Raw genomic sequence first — 23,356 nt, forward strand, 5'->3', positions numbered from 1 at the left:
TTCCTTATTGTTGAAGGCTAATTTACATATTGGCTTTGTCATGAGTCTTGAGGTTCAGGTTCATGGTCTAACATGTCATATTTTCATTGAATTTTGAGGAGAAAACACCAAGTAATATTTTTGGATGGAGGAGCCAGGCCCTAAGTTAATATAGTCACTAAGAAGCAGAGTGGTGTCCTAGTTCAATATTTTCAGACCTGCTGCTTTTTAAATCCAGACTTTCCCAAACATTTTACTATAGCACATGGATGCATTTCAGAATTGTCCACATATTCACTGCCAGAAATCAGTGATAGTGGTTATAATGTATAGGGACAGTACTGATATAAATGATGAGAAGATGAATAGGACACTTTTTAAGAATGAATCTGATTACTTACAAGAAGTGTTTTTGTTTATTTGTTTGTTTATTTGGTTTTGGTACTCAGAATTGAACCCACAGTTGCTTTACCACTGAGCTACATTCCTAAGTTCTCACTAAGTTGCTTAGAGTCTCACTAAGTTGCTGAGGCTGGCTTAAACTTTCAATCCTCCTGCCTCAACCTCCCAAGCCTCAGGAATTATGGGCATACACCACTGCACCCAACTAACAAGAACTGTTTATAGACTTGATTTAAATGCTTCAGTAAGAGCAATTGACTTCTAAGAGAAGAAATAATGTGAATATTCACATACATGTATGCAGCTATCCACATTACTAATTTTATCAGCATTTAGGAAATGCCATTTTGTCTACCCTCTCCTCCATCCTTCATGCTTCCATTGAGTTGTTTGTTTTGTGTAGAGATTGGCATTGCTTTAGGAAGCTTCCATTAGAGATACAGAGATTTGGAGAAATAAGAATAGGTTATTTTTAACCTATTGGGAAGATTCAGTCTACCTATTTCATAAGCTTGATGTGAAAAAGCATTAAATGTTAATAAAAGTTTAACACTCAAAACTAGCAATTGGCCCATCATCTCCCTAGTCAGAAAAAGATGCCATCATCACATGGTCATCATCATCATTTAGGTTTACTCCAACACAGTAGGGGTTTATGTGAGGAAACAAAAGCTTTCATAGAAAACCACAGTGTTTATGATTGGTTTTTCTCCCTGTGGTTGTAATCACTTCTCAGGAATGTTTCTTGTTTATGATCGTCACAGGGCCTCAAGTAAAAAAATAAGAGATTGCACAATAGGACAATAATATACAGACTTAGCATGGTGGTAGGCTAATGTTTTTTAAATTAAGTCCTTTGAAAAATTTCCTGCTCAGTCTTTATCCTTCTTTGTAGATTTCTCATTTTAACCTTACACCTGCAGGTTCAAGTAGCTTTTATGACAAGATTAATATAAATAAATGAAATACAGCTGGATTTTTTTCTTCCTAATAAGTTTATAATTTAATCTCTCTTTCCTAGGAGAGTTTTATTCAGATGAAAACATTTGTATGCATTTAGGTCACTTTTTTTGTTTACATTAGAGCTGTGATTGCTGCTTTAAGGCTTAGACATAAATTAAATTTGAATTACCTGGGTGTTTTTAAATTTTTCGTAGCCAGTTACTTGTGGTAAATTTTTTTCTCAAGATCATTATTTAACATTACTTAGTTTCAGCAGAGACATGAAATGGAATTCTAATAACAATAAGTAACTTAGAGGCAGATTGTCTGATTTGAATTGTTGCTATGGGAACTGAATAAAAATGTATAGCAAAATTCAATCTTCAATTTAAATAAATCCCTCAGTAATTTTATTTGCTTAAAAACTATTCCAAAGGGGGAAAGAGCATAATGCTAGCAAGTGTTTGGTAGCGTGATATTTGTATCATAAAATGGATTTAAAATATGAAGTAAGCACAATGTATGCTAGTGAAGTCAGCCAGTAATTCATAGGTGGACTGGACATGTTCCCTAGTGTGGCACAGGTACAAGGAGAAAAGGATAAGCACCTCCTTCTCAGAATCTGGGGCCTGGAAACTTTTGTTCTACTTCTGACTGCCATTAAACAGGACCTGGAGCAGACCATTTAATGTCTAGAAGAAGTTTGACTAGTTATTTCATTACAACTATTTAATATCATTGATTTGGAAAAACAAATGTAAATATTTAATTTAAAAATATTAAATTTTGTTTATCAATCTACAAAATTATAAAAACACTGAATTCTGCAAACAAAAAGAGCTGCTTTAAAACAAAATTTATACTTTTGAAAAGCACTTTGTGTTTAAAATTGAGTTCAGTAGTATTTCATAATTTGTTGGAAAACTCAGGTTTTCACTTGATATAAATTATTCAAAAATGCTGTCTTTCCGCCACCTTTTTGTGCCACCATAATGGTGCACATGAATGTCCTGGCTGATGCTCTCAAGAACATCAGTAATGCCGAAAAGAGAGGCAAATGCCAGGTCCTTGTTAGGCTGAGCTTCAAAGTCATCATCTGGATTCTACATGGTTACATTGGTGAATTTGAAATCATTGATGATCACAGAGCTGGGAAAATTGTTGTCAGTCTCACAGGCAGGTTAAACAAGTGTGGAGTGATCAGCCCCAGATTTGATCTGCAGCTCAAAGACCTAGAAAAATGTCAGAATAATCTGCTCCCATCCTGTCAGTTTGGTTTCATTGTATTGACAGTCTCAGATGGCATCATGGACCACGAAGAAGCAAGATGAAAACACACAGGAGGAAAAATCCTGGAATTCTTTTCTAAGTATATAAAACATACACAATAAAATGCCTCAATAGAAAGAAATAAATAATATAAGAATGGAATTGGCAGTGTTCTGAAAATATGCATAAACAGTTTATCAAAACCTTATGTAATGGTCTTTTTCTCACTAATGAAAGGCAATTAATGCTATTTGTAAGTAGCAATAGTTACACTAATGTTATATAAATATGTTGATTATACTATACACCATACCTTTAAACAATGGAAATGCATATTATTCTGATATCTTCAGAAATTCACGATATTATGTAATTAATATTTTTACAGGTAGCTATGTTATCTTTTTATATATATTTTTTTTTTCCAGTCATTGATGGACCTTTATTTAATTTAGTGATTTGTATGTGGTGCTGAGAATTGAACCCAGGGCCTCACACATACCAGGCAAGTGCTCTACCACTGAGCCACCACCCCAGCCCCGCTATGTTATCTTTGCCCTTGAAATTTTTATTCCCATTTAGGCTATTTCCTACATTTTACTATTATCAGTAATAAAATAAAGAATCAATGTTATTGATTCATCTTTGTTTTATACTTACACAGTATTTATTAAGAATTAAGGGCTGGGGATGTGGTTCAAGCGGTAGCGCGCTCGTCTGGCTTGCGTGCGGCCCGGGTTCGATCCTCAGCACCACATACAAAGATGTTGTGTCCGCTGAGAACTAAAAAATAAATATTAAAAAATTCTTTCTCTTAAAAAAAAAAAAAAAAACAAAAAAGAATTAAACCGCAGGGCTGGGGTTGTGGCTCAGTAGTAGAGAGCTCGCCTAGCAAGCACTGGGTTCAATTCTCGGCACCACATATAAATAAAATAAAGGTCCACTGACAAAAAAACAACAACAACAACAACAACAAAAAATATATATATATGTATATAAGTATTTGTATATGTATATGTAGAGAGAATTAAACCACAAGTGGAATAACTGGGTTGAGAATTTTAGCATTCTTGCTGTGTTACAAAATTATTTTACAATGTCAGTATACAGTTGAGTAAGTACAGTTTGCTTGAAGCAATTCCAGCAATGAGATTATATTAAAAGCTATTTCTGAAAATGATAATCAATCATTTAAAATAGATTAATTTGGGTATCTTTTAACAAATCATGATAAATTGGGGCAACTGAATTTAATTAATTATTCATGAATGGTTTTCCTCTTAAGAATTTAATGGGAGTTCATAACCCACTTGAATCAAAATGTGAAATATGATATGTCAAGAACTATGTAATGTTTTGAACAACCAACAATAATAATAAAAAAAAGGGATGTCAACCCAAGATGTATTTTAGATAAGTACCTCAGTCAGATTATCACAGGCTAAATAGAAAATAGAAATATGATTCTCATTCTTAGAAAATATGATTCTCATTCTTATATAGAAGATAGCTATTGATAGACCTTATCTGTAGCTCTAATTTAAACGGCCTTAGTAATTTTACTAAAACTCTGCATGCTGAGTCAGGGATAACACATTAAGAAGTATAAGAAAAACATTAAAGGACATATGTCTAACATTTGCATTTATATTTTTTCCTTTTTTTGCATTTATATTTGATGATATTTTATAACCTTTCAAACAGGTGAGTAAGTTTTCCTTCTCTCCAGATTATTTAGCACAATAACCTATAAAGTTTATCTCACACCTAAATGCATTTCTAGCTCCCATTTCAAATTATAGAGAGCTTGATTCTAGCCAGGATTGAATCACTTTCAGTCTAAGGTCCTTGTCCTACTACATTCTAGGTTAGCACTTTTGCTTTGGTTCTTTTTCCTATGAACCAAAATAACTTTACATAAATCATATTAGATGAAATAAAAATTTTTGAAACAGACCTAAAACTCTGGATGGTCTTATAAATAACATTAAAACAATCTTAATGGCTAATTTGGTTTTAGAATAAACTTGAGAACAAATACTCTTTAATCTAGAACAGTCCTGGGAAATCTGGCCAGCCTGGGTGGCATTTTTGAATAAGAGAAGTAACTTCACGCTCACCCAGGTTAATTTGGCTTTACTATTACCTAAATTCTTCAGCAATCACAAATCCAAACTAATTCCTGATGATAGAGTATCATGCAGATCAGTGTCTAATACCGGGTTTGTTTATTTGTTTCCTATTTTCCTTCAAAAAACTTGCAGATACTATTCCCTAACTTGGACAAAGCAATACCTAAATGTCACAGGTTCATTTTAAACATGCTGTAAATGATATAAACCATAATTTTAAAAATTTATGTTTAGCAACATAATGGTGACTTTTGTTTGTTTGGCTTGGTTGTTTTGTTTTGCTTTGTTTGCAGTACTAGAGATTGATCCCAAGGGTACTCTACCAGCTACCTCAACATGCCCAACACTTTTTACTTATTTGTTTATTTTTTGAGGCAGGGTCTTGCTAAATTGTGGAGGCTGGTCTCAGACTGCCTGAGTCCCCCAAGTTGATGGGATTACATAGACATTCACTATTGCACCCAGCTCGTAATTTCAGTTTAAAAGTTTCTTTCTATTGTTTCTTTTTACAGTAAGTGGTGACACATTGTAAGGTCTAAAGTATAAATCATGTTCGGGTACCTAATACAAAAACTTGTAGTTTCTTTTAAATAAACTGTGATGGCCAGAGGAACCATATTACTTATTTGCTGTTTTTCTGTTTAGGAACATTTCATGGAAGTAATCAGAAACCAGGAATTTGTATTACTGCCAGCCAGTGAAATTGCAAAGCTCTTGGCCAGTGATGACATGAACATTCCAAATGAGGAGACAATATTGAATGCACTTCTTACTTGGGTCCGTCATGATTTGGAACAGAGACGGAAAGACCTCAGTAAACTTTTGGCTTATATTAGGCTACCTCTTCTTGCACCACAGGTAATTAATAAATACTTCTTTATAGGTTTTTTCTTTGCTTGTTCTATCAAATTTTTACATATATTCCTATAAAACATATAGGTGAAAAGATAATAAGCTAATAAGATTCTTCTTACCTAAGTTGCATCAATTAAAATTCTTGATTTTGAATTTATAATTTTGACTCAGCTACAAACCTATGTTACCAGTTGGAGGAGAATTAGTAACAAAAGAAACACTGGACTCTAAAAACCAGAAAATTTAGATTAGTTCATTTGCCTCACATTTATTAAGTATCCACTAAATACCTAAATTCTATCCATATGCAGATTAATTGAATTAATCTAAGATTAATAAGATATGATGATAGTTCCACCTGTGACATTTTAAAATTCTGTGACTTGGCATATTCTCACACTACAGTTTCTTTGTCAAGTGGAGATAACATCCTTTCTGACCATCTCACAGGATTATTATGAGGGTCAGAAATGTGTTCTGTGAAATAGCATGTGCTATAAATAAGATTACCTTACTTGTATTAATCTTGAAAATGTATTCCTGTTGTTTTGAGTGAAAGTTACTCTTTATAACTGCCTTACAGAGACAAAAATCAATGCTGATGCTTTATAAGAAAGACTTTCATCTTTTTAAGTGGGATATTGTATGAACATACAGTCATGAGACTACATGAATTGATGGCAATTCAGGAAAAATAACAATAAAAATATTTCTTATGAAATCAGATTTAAAGAAAGTAGTTATTTTTTTTTAAAGAGAGAGTGAGAGGGGGGGGAGAGAGAGAGAGAGAGAGAGAGAGAGAATTTTTAATATTTATTTTTTAGTTCTCGGCGGACACAACATCTTTGTTGGTATGTGGTGCTGAGGATCGAACCCGGGCCGCACGCATGCCAGGCGAGCGCGCTACCGCTTGAGCCACATCCCCAGCCCATGGTAGTTATTTTTTTTTGCTTCTACCTAGCAGAATTTCTTTTCTAGATGAAATAAAATCTGAAAAAAAATCCCATTATATTTTGAAAAGAATCTGTGCAATTAAGTGAGACCTTTAGAATATCTATTATCCTGGATACTGCTGGCAGTCATGTTCATAAGTTGTTAAGAGTTGAAAGCACTTACAAGATCAGTCCAACATCTGTGGTACAAATGAAGTAACAAACCAAAAAAGTAAGACTCTGTGTTCAAAATCACAAAGTGATTTCTGCCCTTCTGCACTGTGGTTTTATTTGTCTTTGCTCCTTGGCTATCATCACAGAGCTAATGAGAAGTAGAGGTGGGAGTCAAATCCAAATAAAGTTCTATGCCACTGAACAATTCTGCCTCTTGAATGCACCATGTGTAAAATTGCTGGGTGGAGGAAAGGATATCAGGTGGAGTAATAAATAGGTCCAAACTAAATCAAATTATAACATATATTATAAATATATATATATGATTATAATATATATTATATATATATATATGGAGAGAGAGAGATAAAGATTGTGATAAATGGATGGAACATGAAAATAATAGGAGTAGCCCACCACAAGTGATGGTGGAGAAGCAGGGGATCTCTTTCCTAAAGTGAGCCACATAATCTGTACCATGAGTTAGCTACCAAAAGAGGGGCACAATACCCAGGGGGGATAGGAGATTGTACCTTCTTATGGAGTCATGAATGAATATATTATGTTCTGGAATCTGAAGCTAGTTCACATGGCTAGAGTATAGAAATAAAGTGGGGTCGTGTCAAAATATGAGGTGGGAGAGGGATATGGACCAGATCATGAAGACCCTCTAGTCATGCCAAGGAATTTTAATTTTGTCCTAAAAGCAATGATGAAGCACTAAAGAAAATGACATAACTGATTTTATTTTGGAAAGATTGCTGCAAACACATTGCAGAGAGTGGATCCAGGGGGTCAAAACTAGAAACCCATTAGCAGGGTTTTTGGAGTTCAGCCAAGTGAAATAGGCACTCTGGCAGAGGAAGTAGAGAATTACCAGACTCAAGAGCTATCTAGAAGGTCAAGTTGACACATCTTAATGACTCAATGGTAGAAATTAAGGAGGGCCCAAGATTATTCTGATTGGTGCAATAGGTTAGTAAAGATGCTGTCATTTGAATCAAGAAATACAGGATGAAGAGCTAATTTGGGGTATGGAGTGGGGAAGGAAGTGGGAAAATCATATTCCCAAAGCTTCTAAGTGCCTTTAATCCTCTTAGAGTCTAAGGGGAAAAAAAATTGAAAACTACTTACTTAGGTTGTTGAAGCCAAAGCCAAGAGAACAACACAGGCCAAGAAGAACACAAGAGTGCTAGGGATGGAACCCGAGGAAGTACTGTTTTACTTGGCTAAGTAACTATAGAGTGCTATTAAAAACTGATTCCAAGTTCAAGAAGGAAATGTTAACATCAGAGAAGACAAAATAGGAGGAGAAATCCCCTGTCTTGCTGCAGTGGTTCTCCAGGTGATCCCCAGCAGAAGGGAGTTGACTCAGAACCTCCTGGGGACTTGTTTAGAAAGCAAATTATTAGGCCTCACCCCAAAACTAGTGAATATGAATCTCTGTGGGTGGGGCCAAGCAAACTGCTTAAGAAGCCTCTGTGGCTTTGATGCATCTTCAAGTTTGAATACCAGTGTCCACTATTGTGAGGTGGAAGGAGTGAAGACATTGTGGGCATGTTGCCTTGTATACTCTAAACTGTTACTTTACCTTTTTGTGCAACATTTTTTGCTGAGGGGCCTGCCCTTCCAGCATTGACTATGGGGAGCTTGAGAGCGCAGTGAAACCCCTCCAGAGACCGTTTCAGAGAACTGGGTCTGCTTTATTGAGCAGCAAAAATAGCGTTTTATAGTGGGTATGTGCCACTTTAAATATATCAGTCATGATAGGCCAGAGGTGATACACAACTTATCATATTATGGGAGTTCAGACACCAAGAGTTCAGGAACTGCCACATAGGCTCACCTTGTACCAATAGGGGAATAACTTCTTGTCAAAGGAGCAAGGAAATGGTGCTTACCAGTGTTCTGGCAGCACTTTGTCCCAAAACACAGCGTTCTATGTTAGGACTTCCCTGCTGCACAATGAGCAAGATAAGCATTCCCCCCTGAGGGTCCAGAGTCAGGCCCACCAAACACTTTTTCTTTTCTACAGTGATAATACTAAATATGTTACAGTATTGTGACACTTAGAAATACTGGCAGTGGTTTATTTCCCTTCATACAAGTGAAGAGCAAGGCTGCAGAATTATTAAGTAGTAAAGTTTTGAGGTAGAAACTAAAATCAATCATGCAAAAATGTTGAATGTGTTGTGTTTTATTTTTAAAGGTAGGAAAATATGAGAGTTGCTAAAATTATTTAAATAATAAATGACTGATATTTCTAAAATTCAGATTAGGTTTAATAACCTAGAAAATTTTACTTTGAAATAGTTTTGTACTCATGATACCAACTAAATGAGGTTTTACTATACTACATTAATATGAAGCAGTATTTGACCTAATGAAAGTGTTCCATTTACATTTAGTGTCTCCAACAGTAGATCTTTAAAATGATGTAGGAAATAATTTGTGTAACTGTAATCCTCTATCAAATGATCATTTTAGTGTGGCTTTAAAAAGCCATAATAATCAAAAAGATAAGTGTTTATGGTCAGTTTATTTTACTTTTGCCTGGAGTGTTATTAAAAATGGATTCCAAGTTCAAGAAGTAGGGACTGTGCATGTTGTCAGATGTGACAAAAACATTAGGAGATATCTCCTCAGTATATATAGATACATTGATATATTATTTAAAAGATCTTAACATTGGAATTGTTAAGTGTTCCCAGTGGTAGCCTGAATTATAAGTATGTTGGTCTCTACTGTTCTGTTCTCAGTTTTCATTATGTTTTTTACTTAAAGTCAGAAATTTAAAATGAATTAGTATTATATTAATTCACAAGTTTTAGAAACCAAAACAATTTTTAAAAGTCTTCAGAATTCATAACTCATTCACATTCTATTTGTGTTGACAGTTTTAGAGAAATTCCATATGGTAATGTGGCAAGCAAGTGTGAGAGTGAAGATAAAAATTTACAAAATGATAATATTTCTCTTCTATTCCAAATGCTTTCATCTTAATAATTTGCCATTCTCTCATGGCAGAGAAGCCACTTAGAAGAGTATGTGAGAATCTGTATTTTATAGTTCTGTCTTAGTGCCTTTTTTAGATACTGGGGATTGAACATTGGGGTGCTCTACTGTTAAGCTACATACACAGCCCTTTTGTTTTTTTATTTTGAGACAGAGTCTCACTAAGTTGCTGAAGTGGGCCTTGAATTAGCAATCCTCCTGTTTCAGCCTAAGAAACAAGTCTCATGGACTGGAACTGTGGCTTAGTGATAGAGTGCTTGCCTAGCACATATGAGGCCCTCGGTTTGATCCTCAGTACCACATAAAAATAAATAAATAACATAAAGTATATTTTTTTAAAAAAAGAAAGAAAGAAGTCTCATGACCTACCCTAGAGTGTAAATTCTGATATTAATTATTCTATATTTCTTCTGTGCAAACAAAACAGTTATGCTAGCCACAGAAGACATTAGTGAATATATGTTAGGTTTGCTCATTTAGATTAATCTCACTGTTCATATTACTTCTGTTCTAATTATTTTTACTCCTTTTAAAGATTGAGTAGATTTTGTAGTAATTGGGATTAAAAGTAAAATATATTTTTTAGCATGTTGACAGGCTATATAATTTATTAATAGATGGAATTAACTATATTTAAGTAAAGAGATTAGAAAAAATAGAAAAAAATAAAGCCATGAATGTAAGAATCAGATTAATCAAATGGAAAATAATAGATATTATTCAAAAAATTATTCAGAAAGCAATAAAGAAGCCTGGTGTGGTAGCACATTCCTATAATCCCATCGATACAGGAAGCTGAAGCAGGAGGATTGTAAGTTTGAGGCCAGCCTGGGCTACTTGGCAAGACCCTGTCTCAAAAGAAAAATTAAAAGGCTGGGGTTATAGCTCAGGGGTAAAGTACCTCTGGGTTCAATTCCCAGGACCACACACACACACACAAACTCACAAACACAAAGTTAAGAATAAAAATACCATATGACCCAGAAATTCTACACATAGATTATCTACCTAAGAGAAATGACTTGCACATAAACTTTCTTAGCTTTATTGATAATAACTCCAAACTAGAAACAACCTAAGTGTCCATCAACTGATGAATGAATAGATGAAAAGAAATGTAGCCATATTCAACAATAAAAAAAATAAAATACTGATAAATGCTACAACATGGACAAACGTCAAAAACAAATTAAGTGAAAGAAATAAGACACAAAGACCACATATTGTAAAATTTTATTGATATGAAATATCCAGAAAAGTGGATGTATAAAATATCGAGGTGATGAAAATGTCCCCAAACCATTTTGTGGTAATGGTTTTACAACTGGGTAGATTCACTAAAAACCATTGACTTATTTGCTTGAAATGAATTAATTATGATAATTCAAATATGCCTTAATTGTAAAATTATAAAGAAATATATTGTCAAATACAAGCTGGCAGTGTATCAAAATGATAATACACTATGTCCAGGGAGACCTTTTTCCAGGGATGATTTTTTTTCATTAATACACCAAAATATTTTATTATCAAACATCTTTTTTATGGGCTGGGGATGTGGCTCAAGCGGTAGCGCACTCGCCTGGCATGCGTGCGGCCCAGGTTCGATCCTCAGCACCACATACCAACAAAGATGTTGTGTCCGCGGAGAACTAAAAAATAAATATTAAAAAAAAATTCTCTCTCTCTCTCTCTCACTCTCTCTCCTCTCTCACTCTCTCTTTAAAAAAAAAACATCTTTTTAAAGTTTTCATAACTTTATAAGTTATTATAATGAAGATGTATTGTGTACTTGAAATTTGCTACGAGAGTAAATCTTAAGTGTTCTCACTACACACGAAACAAGGTAACCATATAGGGTGACAGATCTGTTCATTAGCTTATTGTGATAATCACTACACAATGTATACCTGCATCCTGTTGTATACCTTAAATAAATGCAAATTTTGTTTGTCAGTTATTACTCAGTAAAGCTGAGGGAGAAAAAAAAGAACAAATCCATGAGTAGATATAATTTCTGGATATAGGGAAATGCTAACAAGCACAAAGAGAAATCATCAGGAAGGATGCTATTTTTCCCTGCTATCTAGAAAAGAACAAGGAAGATGTCAAGTGGTTGCTGAAGTCTGCCTAGTAAAGGCTGGAGCCAGGACATTGTAGAAATGAGAAGAGTCATAGACAATGAATTGCACTACAGAGCTCTATGTGCTAAAGATTGGAGCTAACATGACTTGGGGATTTTAGTGCTGATAAACTTGAAGTGACATCACTATTTCTATTTTTTTTCTCTTCCACATTTTACAATGCATCATTCATTCTGATAGTTCATTCACTTTGCTAATAGCCCTATACAAAGTGCAGGTATTGCCAATGAAGGGCCAATGCAGCGTGTGAGCCAGCACTGTCCAATCAAAGAAGACACACATGGCATTAAATCTAAATAGCTACATAAAAAAGAAAAGAAATAGCTGAAACTAATTTTCATGTCATTTAACCCTGTATATTCAAAATATTATCATTTCGATATGTGATCAATAGAAAAATTAACAAGATATTCTTTGTATTTCATAACGTATTGTCTGGCATAGTTGGTACTAAGTGTTAGTTCTTCTGTGTGTGTGTCTGTGTGTGTGTGTGTTAGCTCTTTCTATCATCAGATTTAAGCTTAATCACATCCTCATCTGCAAAGCACTCATTACATCAATAACTTTGAAAGAGAAAGTAATATAATTGATAACAGGTATTTGGAAAAAATTTGGCAACCAGTCTTAATTTGAAACTCTAAATCAGGAAGAGGAGACAAACTCAATAAAGATGGATTGCCTGACACTATATCACTGATTATCCTAACTAATAAAACAATAACACATGTCAGTTAAGACCAGGAATGGGGATGCTCCATTTTACTCTACTTATTTATTTATTTATTTATTTATTTTTTTAGAGAGAGGGGGACAGAGAGAGAGAGAGAGAGAGAATTTTAAATATTTATTTTTTAGTTCTCGGCGGACACAACATCTTTGTTGGTATGTGGTGCTGAGGATCGAACCCGGGCCGCACGCATGCCAGGCGAGCGCGCTACCGCTTGAGCCACATCCCCAGCCCCTCACTCTACTTATTTAAACATTGCTTTGAAGGTTTTTACAAAGTAATAATAAAATAACTGGTGTACACATAGAAAAAGATGTCAAACTCTTCCTCTTTGATGATAGTTATGATTGTATACATAATAATAGAGGGTAATCAGGGAATGTGGTAAAGTAGCAGGTTAAAATACAAGTGTAAAATAATCAGAAGACTGACTTTCTTCCAGCAAAATATAAACATGAAAATTTTAAGATATATACCGAATAGCAAAAAGAAAATAAAATATTTAGGAATGCATTTAATAAAAGAAGAGCATAAGACTCATGTGAAGAAAGCTATACAACAAATGGAAAGACTTCTTAAACAGAACACATTAATATCAAAATATAAACTCAAAATTAATAAAGAAATTTAGTGCAGTTCACAACAGAATACCAAAAGAATCCAGATTATGAGAGGGAATTGGATAAAACCATCTTAGGTTATATGGAAAACAAGGACTCCAAAATAGCCAAGCAAACTGTGAAAATTAACAGTGAGGGGAGACTTATATCAAATAATAGAATATGCTATAAAGACTCTGCATAAAAAACACAATATTAGAATAGAACTAGGCAAATAGATCAATAGAACAAAGAATCAAAAAAGATATGAGGGGATGGGGCTCAGTGGCAGAGCACTTGCCTAGCACATGTGAGGCACTGGCTTCAATCCTAAGCACCACATAAAAAATAAAATAAAGACATGCTGTCCATCTACAACTACACACACACACACACACACACACACATTTTTTTTTTAAGATACGAGATCTGTTTTTGAGGCTGTAATATATGACCAAGGTTCAATTCATTTGGAAATGGAGTGGATTATTTAATAAATGGTATAGGTGCAAAACTGTCTTTATCTGGAAGAAAATAAAAATATTCCTCCACTTGTTCTATGTCACATGAACCAATGGCCTCAGTGAAAGAGATAAAGCAATGAAATTTTGCCAGATAATCTAGGAGGCTACATGTGCAAAGTGAAATAAAAGCACTCTCTAACTAGACTGGAAATTCTGAAACTAAGAAAAAATGACACATATTTGACCTAAAAATAAAGATCGTTTATAGGCCAAAGTATTATGAAACAACCTTAGTAGACAATGCAAAATCTAGAAAAATACAGATGTTTATGTGTGTGTGTGTGTGTGTGTGCGCGTGTGCGCAAGCATGTATAAGGGAGAGAGAAAGAACTCTTCAAAATTTCTTATCAAATTTAAAGCAACAACGGAAAAAAAAGAGGCAAAGGGAGAAAGAAAATTTACAAGTGGCCAAAATATAAAAAGATGTGCATGAGAGGGAAATGTGCTACCATTGGCAAAATGAAAAGAACTAACACTACTTCCTGGCAGGAATGTTGTGCTCATAGCTGGTGCAAAGATGAATTAGTACAGCCTCTTTGGAAAGTATTCTGATGTTTATACATCTTTTATATTTATATACACCTTTTGAACTGCCCGAGGGCATCAGCACTTGTATATGTTAAGGTGTATGTACACACACTGGAAAAAAACAATGTTCATAATAATAAGATGGCTAGAAAATTTTAGTATACCTGTTAGTTATTTATAAGAATACATCTGAACAGTATTTCTTTAGGAAGACTTGAAGAATTTTTCATGAGATATTGTTAAATAAAAATGATAAGATGCAGCAAAGCATATAATAAAACAAATAGCAAAAGAGAAACCACATGCCACACACACGTATGAGAATTATGTCAGCAGAGGACTGTTAAGTAGGAGAAAGAAATGAAAAGATGCACATAGGTTTGTTGGTCGGGCAGTGAGGAGTTGCACAATAGGGAGGCATGATGGAGAGCCCAGCACAAAAGGAAAATAATCATTTTTAAAAGATAGGTTATAACAGTTTTTGTGCATTTACATAAAATAAGATTCAATGAAGCACGAGGAGGGTTAATTTTTCTTTTAGAGTAATCACAGTTCTTTGTCCTTTGAGAAATTGGTAAGTTGTTTTTTGGTGGTAGTATTTGTACATCATTTAAAGAAGTCTGGTAATTGCAGAATAATTAGTCAACACCCACTTAGTATTTCTCAGTTAAAGTTATTTCTAATTATAACTGTAAAGTGATTTATGTTGGAAAATCTGGAAATTATAGAAAAATAATAAAAAGATTAATTAATATATGTATATAATAAATAGACTTTTCATTGTTCTTTAATAAAAAAAAATTGGTTAAAAAAATTACTTATAAAGCACCAGCATTCCCACTACCCAAGAATAAGTGCTATTAGGTTCTTAGCTGGGTACAGTGAAGCTTGTCTGTAATCCCAGCAGCTTGGGAGGCTGAGGCAGGAGGATTTCGAGTCCAAAGCAGCCTCAGCAAAAGCAAGGCACTAAGCAACTCAATTGAGACCCTGTCTCTAAATGAACTACGAAATAGGGCTGGGGATGTGGTTCAGTGGTTGAGTGCCCCTGAGTTCAGTCTGCACTATCCTCCCCCCCCCAAAAAAAAAGGATCTTAGAGTACATCACATATGCTCTTCAATTTTTGCCTTTCAATGACATTTAAAATGAAAATCTTGCAAATATTACATGTTTTAGTTTCAAAAGTGTTCAAATTTGAATTTTTGTTTTCAAAAAACAGGATAATTTCCATTCAAAAGCTAGTATCATTTATTCTTTCAACCTTACTGTTTTCTTGGTCATTCAGTGTATATATATATCATTCATTTCTAGTTCCTGGCAGACATGGAAAATAATGCACTTTTTCGGGATGATATAGAATGTCAGAAACTCATTATGGAAGCAATGAAGTATCATTTATTACCAGAGAGACGACCCATGTTACAAAGTCCTCGGACAAAACCTAGGAAGTCAACTGTTGGTACATTATTTGCAGTTGGAGGAATGGATTCAACAAAAGGTATTTATTTGGAAGAACAGAAAAAGAGAAATTTTAATAAGTAATAATTATGACCAAAGAGCTCTTTGGAGAAATGGCTGGTTGCAGGACAAGGGCAAAAAAGAATTACAAGATAAGCCTGGAACATAACTCTAGTGCCAGAAAGAAAGTGCTCAAAGAATGATAGAAACAGGTCAGTACTCATAGAAAGCAGTTTGTAGGGGCTACCACTGTCTAAATCTGGGGTAATTTGGGTATCAAATAATAGACTCAAGAGACTGAGGGAGGAGGATCACAAGTTCAAGGCAAGCCTCAGCAAATTTGCGAGGCCTTCAGCAACTTAGCAAGATCCTGTCTTGAAATAAAAAATAAAAAGGACTAGGGATGTAGCTCAGTGGTACAGTTTCCTGGGTTTTATGCCCAGTACAAAAATTATGATAATAGTAAAGGAGTATAACTAAATACATTGGTAAATGTCTGAATCCATGCTGATAAAGAAGGGAGAGGAAAGTTTTTTCTTTATAGTAGAAGTGCCAACTGTTAGGTGCAAAAGGAAAGATAGAATTTAAAATGTTGCCATTTAGCAGCCATCAAAATCCAGATTATGAAATGTTCCAAAATCAAAACTTTTCAAGTGTCATGTTGGTTCTCCAAATGATGGAGGTGCTCTTCATCTCTATTTTCAGATTGAGGACACTCAACCAGTAAAGTCAGTCAGTCAATCAATCAGAAACACTCAAATCAGAAACACTTCTGGTCCCAAGTATTTTATGTATCAGTCAAGAATCCTCAGTGTAAGCCAGGCATGGTGGTGCATGCCTGTAATCCAACTAGTAGGGAGGCTGAGGCAGAAAGATCACAAGTTCAAGGCCAGCCTCAGTCTCAAAATAAAAATAAATAAAATTAAAAAGGGTTAGGGATGTAGCTCAATGGTAGAGTATCCCTGAGTCCAGTCCCTAGTACTGCAAGAAATGAAAGGAAAAAGGAATTATCAGTGCATGGTAAGACTGATGGGTAAAAATTTGAGAAAAGGATATTTATGACTCAAAGTACCTTCTAGCCACATACTTATTAGATACAAAGGGTAAAATAGTATCTTTACAATGGAGAGCACTGGCACACATCCACTTAATCATCCACTTAATCAAAGATAATGTTGCCAGTAATGAGAATGAGCGGCAGCATGTGCCTCTTATAGGATGCACTGTGAAAAACTCAGCAGCACACCTGTGGTATTCTTGTGAAAAGTCTATAACCTGAATTCAATCATGAGGAAAAAACAAATCTAAGTTGAGAGACAGTCTACAAAATAACTTGTCTGTCTGTAGTTTTCAAAAATGTCAATGTTGTGAAATACAAAGTAAAAAATAAAAAGATTCAGACATTGTTCCAGATTACCAGAGAATAAAGACACATAGCAACTATTATAATCAATCATCTTGGTTTTTCTTTTGCTTTAGGACATAATTGAGATGAATGAAAAACTTCAAATAAGGTCTGTAGATTAGATAGCATGTTTAATGTTAGTTTTCAGACTTTTATAATTGTATTGTGGTTTTATAAAAATAATGTTGTTCTGAGGAAGACACTCTAAAGTATTTAGGGGTATAGGGTCATATCTCTGTAACTGGCTCATATACAGTTCAGAGTAAGAAAGGCAAGCACACACACATTCAGACTAGAAAACAAATGTAGTAAAATGTAAACATTTGGGAAATCTGGGTCAAAGTATCTGGGAATTTTTTATACCATTTGGTTTTTACTAATGATAAAAATAACAGTAATGAACAATATACATAGTACCTACTGGCTGCCAGGTATTATGTTAGAAGCTTCTATGTGTTAATCTCTCCATATACATTGATCTCCCCTGTGTCTACATTTCTAGTACTAATCATCTACAATCCTTTGACAGTACCTCTCTAATATTAGCTTATTCTGCTTCTTCCCTTGCTCTTCTCTTCCAGCCCCTAGAGATTGAAGCAGCATATATATTTGTTTACTGTCTCTCTACGTCTTCTCCTCAAGTAAGCTCCAGAAAAGCAAGGAGTTACTATATCCTGAGTGCCTAGTACAATGCCTTGCACATAGAGCATCAGTATCTGTCAGTGAATGAAGATTTGCTTTGCCATCTCTTGAATTACTTGTACAACTGAAGCCCTAAATTTATTAATCCTGTGTTTTTCTCCTGTGTGTTATCTATAAGGAATATAAAATTATGAGCTCTAATTGAAAGTTTTGTATGTTATTTATCTTGTAGGTTCATAGATTTGATTTTATTCTCATAGTTCTAACTTGTTTAAAATATCTATCTGTCATTACATGTGGTGCTAGGCTTTATAGTTATTACTAGCTCCTCTTCCCCTCTCTCTTTCCTTCTCTTTTTCAGGGCTTTAACTGTTTATCTCTGTATTAATCTGTGTATTCTACTCTCTGACTTTATTCTCATATTTCCAACTTGTTGAAAATATCTACTTGACTTTCACCATTCACTTAAAACGTGGCATGTTTAAATCTCTGACTATGTCTCCCAGACTTAAGAGTGTAGAACCAAAATAAGTTTTCTTCAGTGGACATCAATTCTGGCTCATTTAAACAGATAAGGGAATTTATTAGAAGGCTGATGAGACAAGGGCGCTGTGTCCACTGCCTGCTTCTTACTAATGTCCTGTGTTTAACTTCTGTATGCAAGTGTTAGGTCAGTCCTGAGCATTAAATGTCTAAGGGAAGGAGAACAAGTATCTATCTTTCTAGTTTTCTGGGAGATGAGTTGCTGCCTTCTATCAAGACTTATACATACAGTGGGAAATTGTCTAAGCAAGAGAAGGAAGCTCAGATTCTAGTACCCAAAGGAAAGAATTCTCTCTCAAATCTTAAATTCTGACAGCTGTGTCTTCCTTCACATGGGTCTTGTATCTAATTCCTTCAGATCTCTACTGCCCTCTTTCCAATATTCCAGGTAGCCTCCTATCAGCCTACCTATTTGGATCAGGTTAGCTTGGGGGAAATAGCACTCATTATGTTGTGAGTGTCTGTTATTAGGAAAGCTCTAAGAGCCGAATACAGTTCTTGCTCTCTTTTATAGTTGAGGATACCAAGACTAAAAAAGTTAGTAACTTTTCCAGGCTCACATAACTAATTAGTGATGAGATAAGGATATAAACAGGCATTTTAACACTGGAGACCATACTCTCTGCTCCATTAACTCTTCAGTTAACATTGTCACTACTCTGCTCAAAAACTCCAGAGATCTTTATTTCTTACCACATAAGGAATAAATTCCTCATTTCAGCTTTTAAGGCATTCTTTAATCTGATCCTTGCTGCTTGACCAACTTTATGTCTGAATCTTTCTTAATATTCAAATACTCTGACCCTCTATCCTATATAAGCTATCTTCCCTCTCTTTATCTTATTCCCAATATCTTTATAATGAAGAACGGTTTGCCTTTGTTGGATGGTAGTCAGATCATTCACTCTTGATCCCTTCATATGTCTTTTTAGTATAGAGTCCAACAAATAAGCTGATGATGATTCTAGATAGCCACTAGAAAGGTGTCAGAAATATTTGTGCTTACTTTTTAAAGATTAGTCCTTCGTTATAGGTTAAAGACATTCTGTTTTTACACAAAACTTTACAATTGTTAGGATTTTTTTATTTTTGGAATGTTTGGATTTTTTAAAATATTTGGAACTGTTTTAATATTTTGTATGCATTAGACTTGAAATTATCAAAAGAAGTTTTAATTTTGAATTCATTACACTGTGATACTACGTAGTAAACTAGATATTTAAAAAAAAAATAACTTAGGGGCTGGGAACTTAGTTTAGTGGCAGACTGCTTGCCTAGCATGCTCAAGGCCCTGGGTTTTATCCCTAGCACCACAAAATTAATTAATTAATTAATTAAAGTTCAAGAGAAAGATATTTCTTAAATATATTAGTGAAGAGAGATGATTAACCTTTATTTGATGGGAGTTTTTATTTGATTTGATTAATTTTATGGAAGAAAAAAGATTTTAAGATTTTTTTGTTTTGTGATGTTTTATTTTTTTATTTATATATGACAGCAGAATGCATTACAATTCTTATTACACATATACAGCCCAATTTTTCTGTTGGAGTCCAGCTCCAACAGGGGGTCTCAGGAGACGAACGGATGGTGAGGAGTCGGCAAAAGAGGGGTGGAGAAACAACAGACACCAAAGTAAAGGTGCTGAATCCCAATCTTTACTTGTGAAGTTAATCATATATACTTTTCATTTTGGCAGGCTCACAGTACTTTGTGGTTACAAAACAGAAATCATTATTCAAAGAAACAAAGTATTACATAGCTACAATTAGAATAGAAGAATGTATCTTGGCTTATGCATAAGCAAGCATTTTTACTTTCAGTTCAAGTTTGGCTTTGAGCTGTTTCTGCTTAGTTAGCTTTTAATAATAGTTAGAAATGTCCCAGACTACTGGCCTATACCTTGACTATTCTTTCTTGACTTACTGACTAGAGTCGGCGCCACAGTTATGGTAAGTGGTTAACTTGAAAAGAGAGGCTACTAATTTTAATCAAACAAGAGCAAGAGCACAAACCATTGTGCACAGGAACAAGAACAAGTTGCCCAGTACTAAGCACTAATCTGTCTTCTTAATATTAATTCTTCTTCTCTAGATTTTAATTTTAATTTCTCAAAAACTTCCTTGACTGTTTTACCTACAAGGGGTTTTTCATTAAACATTAACAATTTATATTCCACAGCTGAATCATTGTATTTAGAGCAAACAGATTTATTCTTTAGAAGTAGTTGCATTAATTGGGAAAGTCATGTTTTTTCCTTCATACTTAATGGTCATATGAGAAGTCGCAACTATACTTATTAAAGGAATACAAAAACAAACCAGCCCATTCCCAGAAATATACTGTGCTCCTCCAGAGGATGGACGCCTTGCGCCATCCACCTCAGTAGGGCCTTGGCATTGCCTGAGTCAGGGGAGGGGTGCAGCATTTTTCATATCTCTGGTTGTATACAAAGTATATTCACACCAATTTGTGTCTTCATACATGTACTTTGGATAATAATGTCCATCACATTCACCATCATTTCTAACCCCATGCCCCCTCTACCCTTCCCACCCCTCCGCCCTATTGTCTATTCCTTCCATGCTCCCTCTCCCTACCCCCCTATGAATCAGCCTCCTTATATATGGGAAAACATTCAGCATTTGGTTTTGGGGGATTGGCTAACTTTACTTAGCATTATCCATCCATTTACCTGCAAGTGCCATGATTTTATTCTCTTTTATTGCTGAGTAATATTCCATTGTGTATATATATGCCACATTTTTTTTTATCCATTCGTCTATTGAAGGGCATCTAGGTTGTTTAGGGCATCTTAGTTTAGCTATTGTGAATTGTGCTGCTATAAACATTGGATGTGGCTGTGTCCCTGTAGTATGCTGTTTTTAAGTCCTTTGGGTATAGACCAAGGAGTGGGGTAGCTGGGTCAAATGGTGGTTTCATTCCCAGTTTTCCAAAAAATCTCCATACTGCTTTCCATATTGGCTGCACCAATTTGCAGTCCCACCAGCAGTTATGAGTGTATCCTTTACCCCACATCCTCGCCAACACTTATTGTTGTTTGTATTCATAATAGCTGCCATTCTGACTGAGGTGAGATCATTTTTGAAGTGATAAATTACATAAACTCTTACATGAAATAATCTAAGCATATGAATAGAATTTCATTATTGCGAAAAAGTTATAAAGAAAGATCACTCACATTCAAAAGTATTTTTTTTATTTTTTTTTTATTTTTTATTTTTTTTTATTGATTATTTAAAGCATTACATAGTTCATGATATATCATCTTTCATACATTTGACTCAAATTGTGTTTTGAACTCCCATTTTCACCCCAAATACAGATTGCAGAATCACATCTGTTACATATTCACATTTTTACATAATGCCATATTAGTGACTGTTGTATTCTGCTACCTTTCCTATCCCCTACTATCCCCCCTCCCCTCCCCTCCCCTCCCATCTTCCCTCTCTACCTCCCCTGCTGTTGTTCAATTCTCTCCCTCTTTTTCCTTCCCCCTTGCCCCTCATAACGTCTTATAATTTTATGTATCATTGAAGGTCTCCTACCATTTCCATGTGCTTTCCCTTCTCTCCCCATTTCTCTCCCCCCATTCGTCTTTGTTTACTGTAGTCTTTTCCTCATGCTCTTCCTTCCTGTTCTGTTCTTGGTTGTTCTCATTATATCAAAGCAGACATTTGGCATTTGTTTTTTAGGGCTTGGCTAGCTTCACTTAGCATAATCTGTTCTAATGCCATCCATTTCCCTGCAAATTCTATGATTTTGTCATTTCTTAGTGCTGCATAATACTCCATTGTGTATAGATGCCACATTTTTTAATCCATTCATCTATTGAAGGGCATCTAGGTTGGTTCCACAGTCTAGCTATTGTGAATTGTGTCGCTATAATCATTGATGTGGCCGTATCCCTATAGTGCGCTCTTTTAAGGTCCTCAGGGAATAGTCCGAGAAGGGCGATAGCTGGGTCAAATGGTGGATCCATTCCCAGCTTTCCCAGGAATCTCCATACTGCTTTCCATATTGGCCTCACAATTTTGCAGTCCCACCAGCAGTGTACAAGTGTACCCTTTTCCCCACATCCCCGCCAACACTTATTGTTGTTTGACTTCATAATGGCTGCCAATCTTACTGGAGTGAGATGGTATCTTAGGGTGGTTTTGATTTGCATTTCTCTGATTGCTAGAGATGGTGAGCATTTTTTCATGTACTTGTTGATTGATTGTATGTCCTCTGAGAAGTGTCTGTTCAGGTCTTTGGCCCATTTGTTGATTGGGTTATTTGCTATCTTATTGTTTAATTTTTTGAGTTCTTTGTACATTCTGGAATTAGGGCTCTATCTGAGGTGTGAGGGGTAAAAATTTGTTCCCAGAATGTAGGCTCTCTATTTACCTCTTTTATTGTTTCCCTTGCTGAGAAAAAACTTTTTAGTTTAAGTAAGTCCCATTTGTTTATTCTTGTTATTAACTCTTGGGCCATGGGTGTCCTATTAAGGAATTTGGAGCCCGACCCCACTATATGTAGATCGGAGCCAACTTTTTCTTCTATCAGACGCAGCGTCTCTGATTTGATATCTAGCTCCTTGATCCATTTTGAGTTAACTTTTGTGGATGGCGAGAGAAAGGGATTCAATTTCATTTTGTTGCATATGGATTTCCAATTTTCCCAGCACCATTTGTTGAAGATGCTATCCTTCCTCCATTGCATGTTTTTAGCCCCTTTATCAAATATAAGATAGTTGTAACTTTGTGGATTAGTCTCTGTGTCTTCTATTCTGTACCATTGGTCCACCTGCCTGTTTTGGTACCAGTACCATGCTGTTTTTGTTACTATTGCTTTGTAGTACAGTTTGAACTCTGGTATCGCTATACCTCCAGATTCACATTTCCTTCTTAGAATTGCTTTTGCTATTCTGGGTCTTTTGTTTTTCCATATGAATTTCATGATTGGTTTATCTATTTCTACAAGAAATGCCATTGGGATTTTGATTGGCATCGCATTAAACCTGTAGAGAACTTTGGGTAATATCGCCATTTTGATGATGTTAGTTCTGCCTATCCATGAACA

At 35.0% G+C, this 23,356-nt stretch overlaps 2 protein-coding genes across 10 annotated transcripts in view; both read left to right on the forward strand.

Moving 5' to 3' along the window:
* The window catches only part of KLHL5 (kelch like family member 5), an 83,504-nt gene that overhangs the window by 37,261 nt on the left and 22,887 nt on the right, over positions 1-23,356 (forward strand). For all 9 annotated transcript variants that reach the window (XM_081303224.1, XM_081303220.1, XM_081303225.1 and 6 more), the window contains 2 exons: positions 5,370-5,582; positions 15,532-15,718. In XM_081303224.1, coding sequence (XP_081159350.1) covers positions 5,370-5,582; positions 15,532-15,718 — 400 coding nt within the window. The remainder of the gene's footprint in view (positions 1-5,369; positions 5,583-15,531; positions 15,719-23,356) is intronic.
* Positions 2,316-2,654, forward strand: LOC308654177 (small ribosomal subunit protein uS8-like; the record flags this gene model as incomplete). The annotated part of the gene is made up of 1 exon (XM_081303237.1): positions 2,316-2,654. The coding sequence occupies one exon, from the start codon at positions 2,316-2,318 to the stop codon at positions 2,652-2,654; it is 339 nt and encodes a 112-aa protein (XP_081159363.1).

This window comes from Spermophilus citellus (assembly GCF_964194105.1).
Source record: "Spermophilus citellus genome assembly, chromosome: 8".
Lineage (NCBI taxonomy): Eukaryota > Metazoa > Chordata > Mammalia > Rodentia > Sciuridae > Spermophilus > Spermophilus citellus.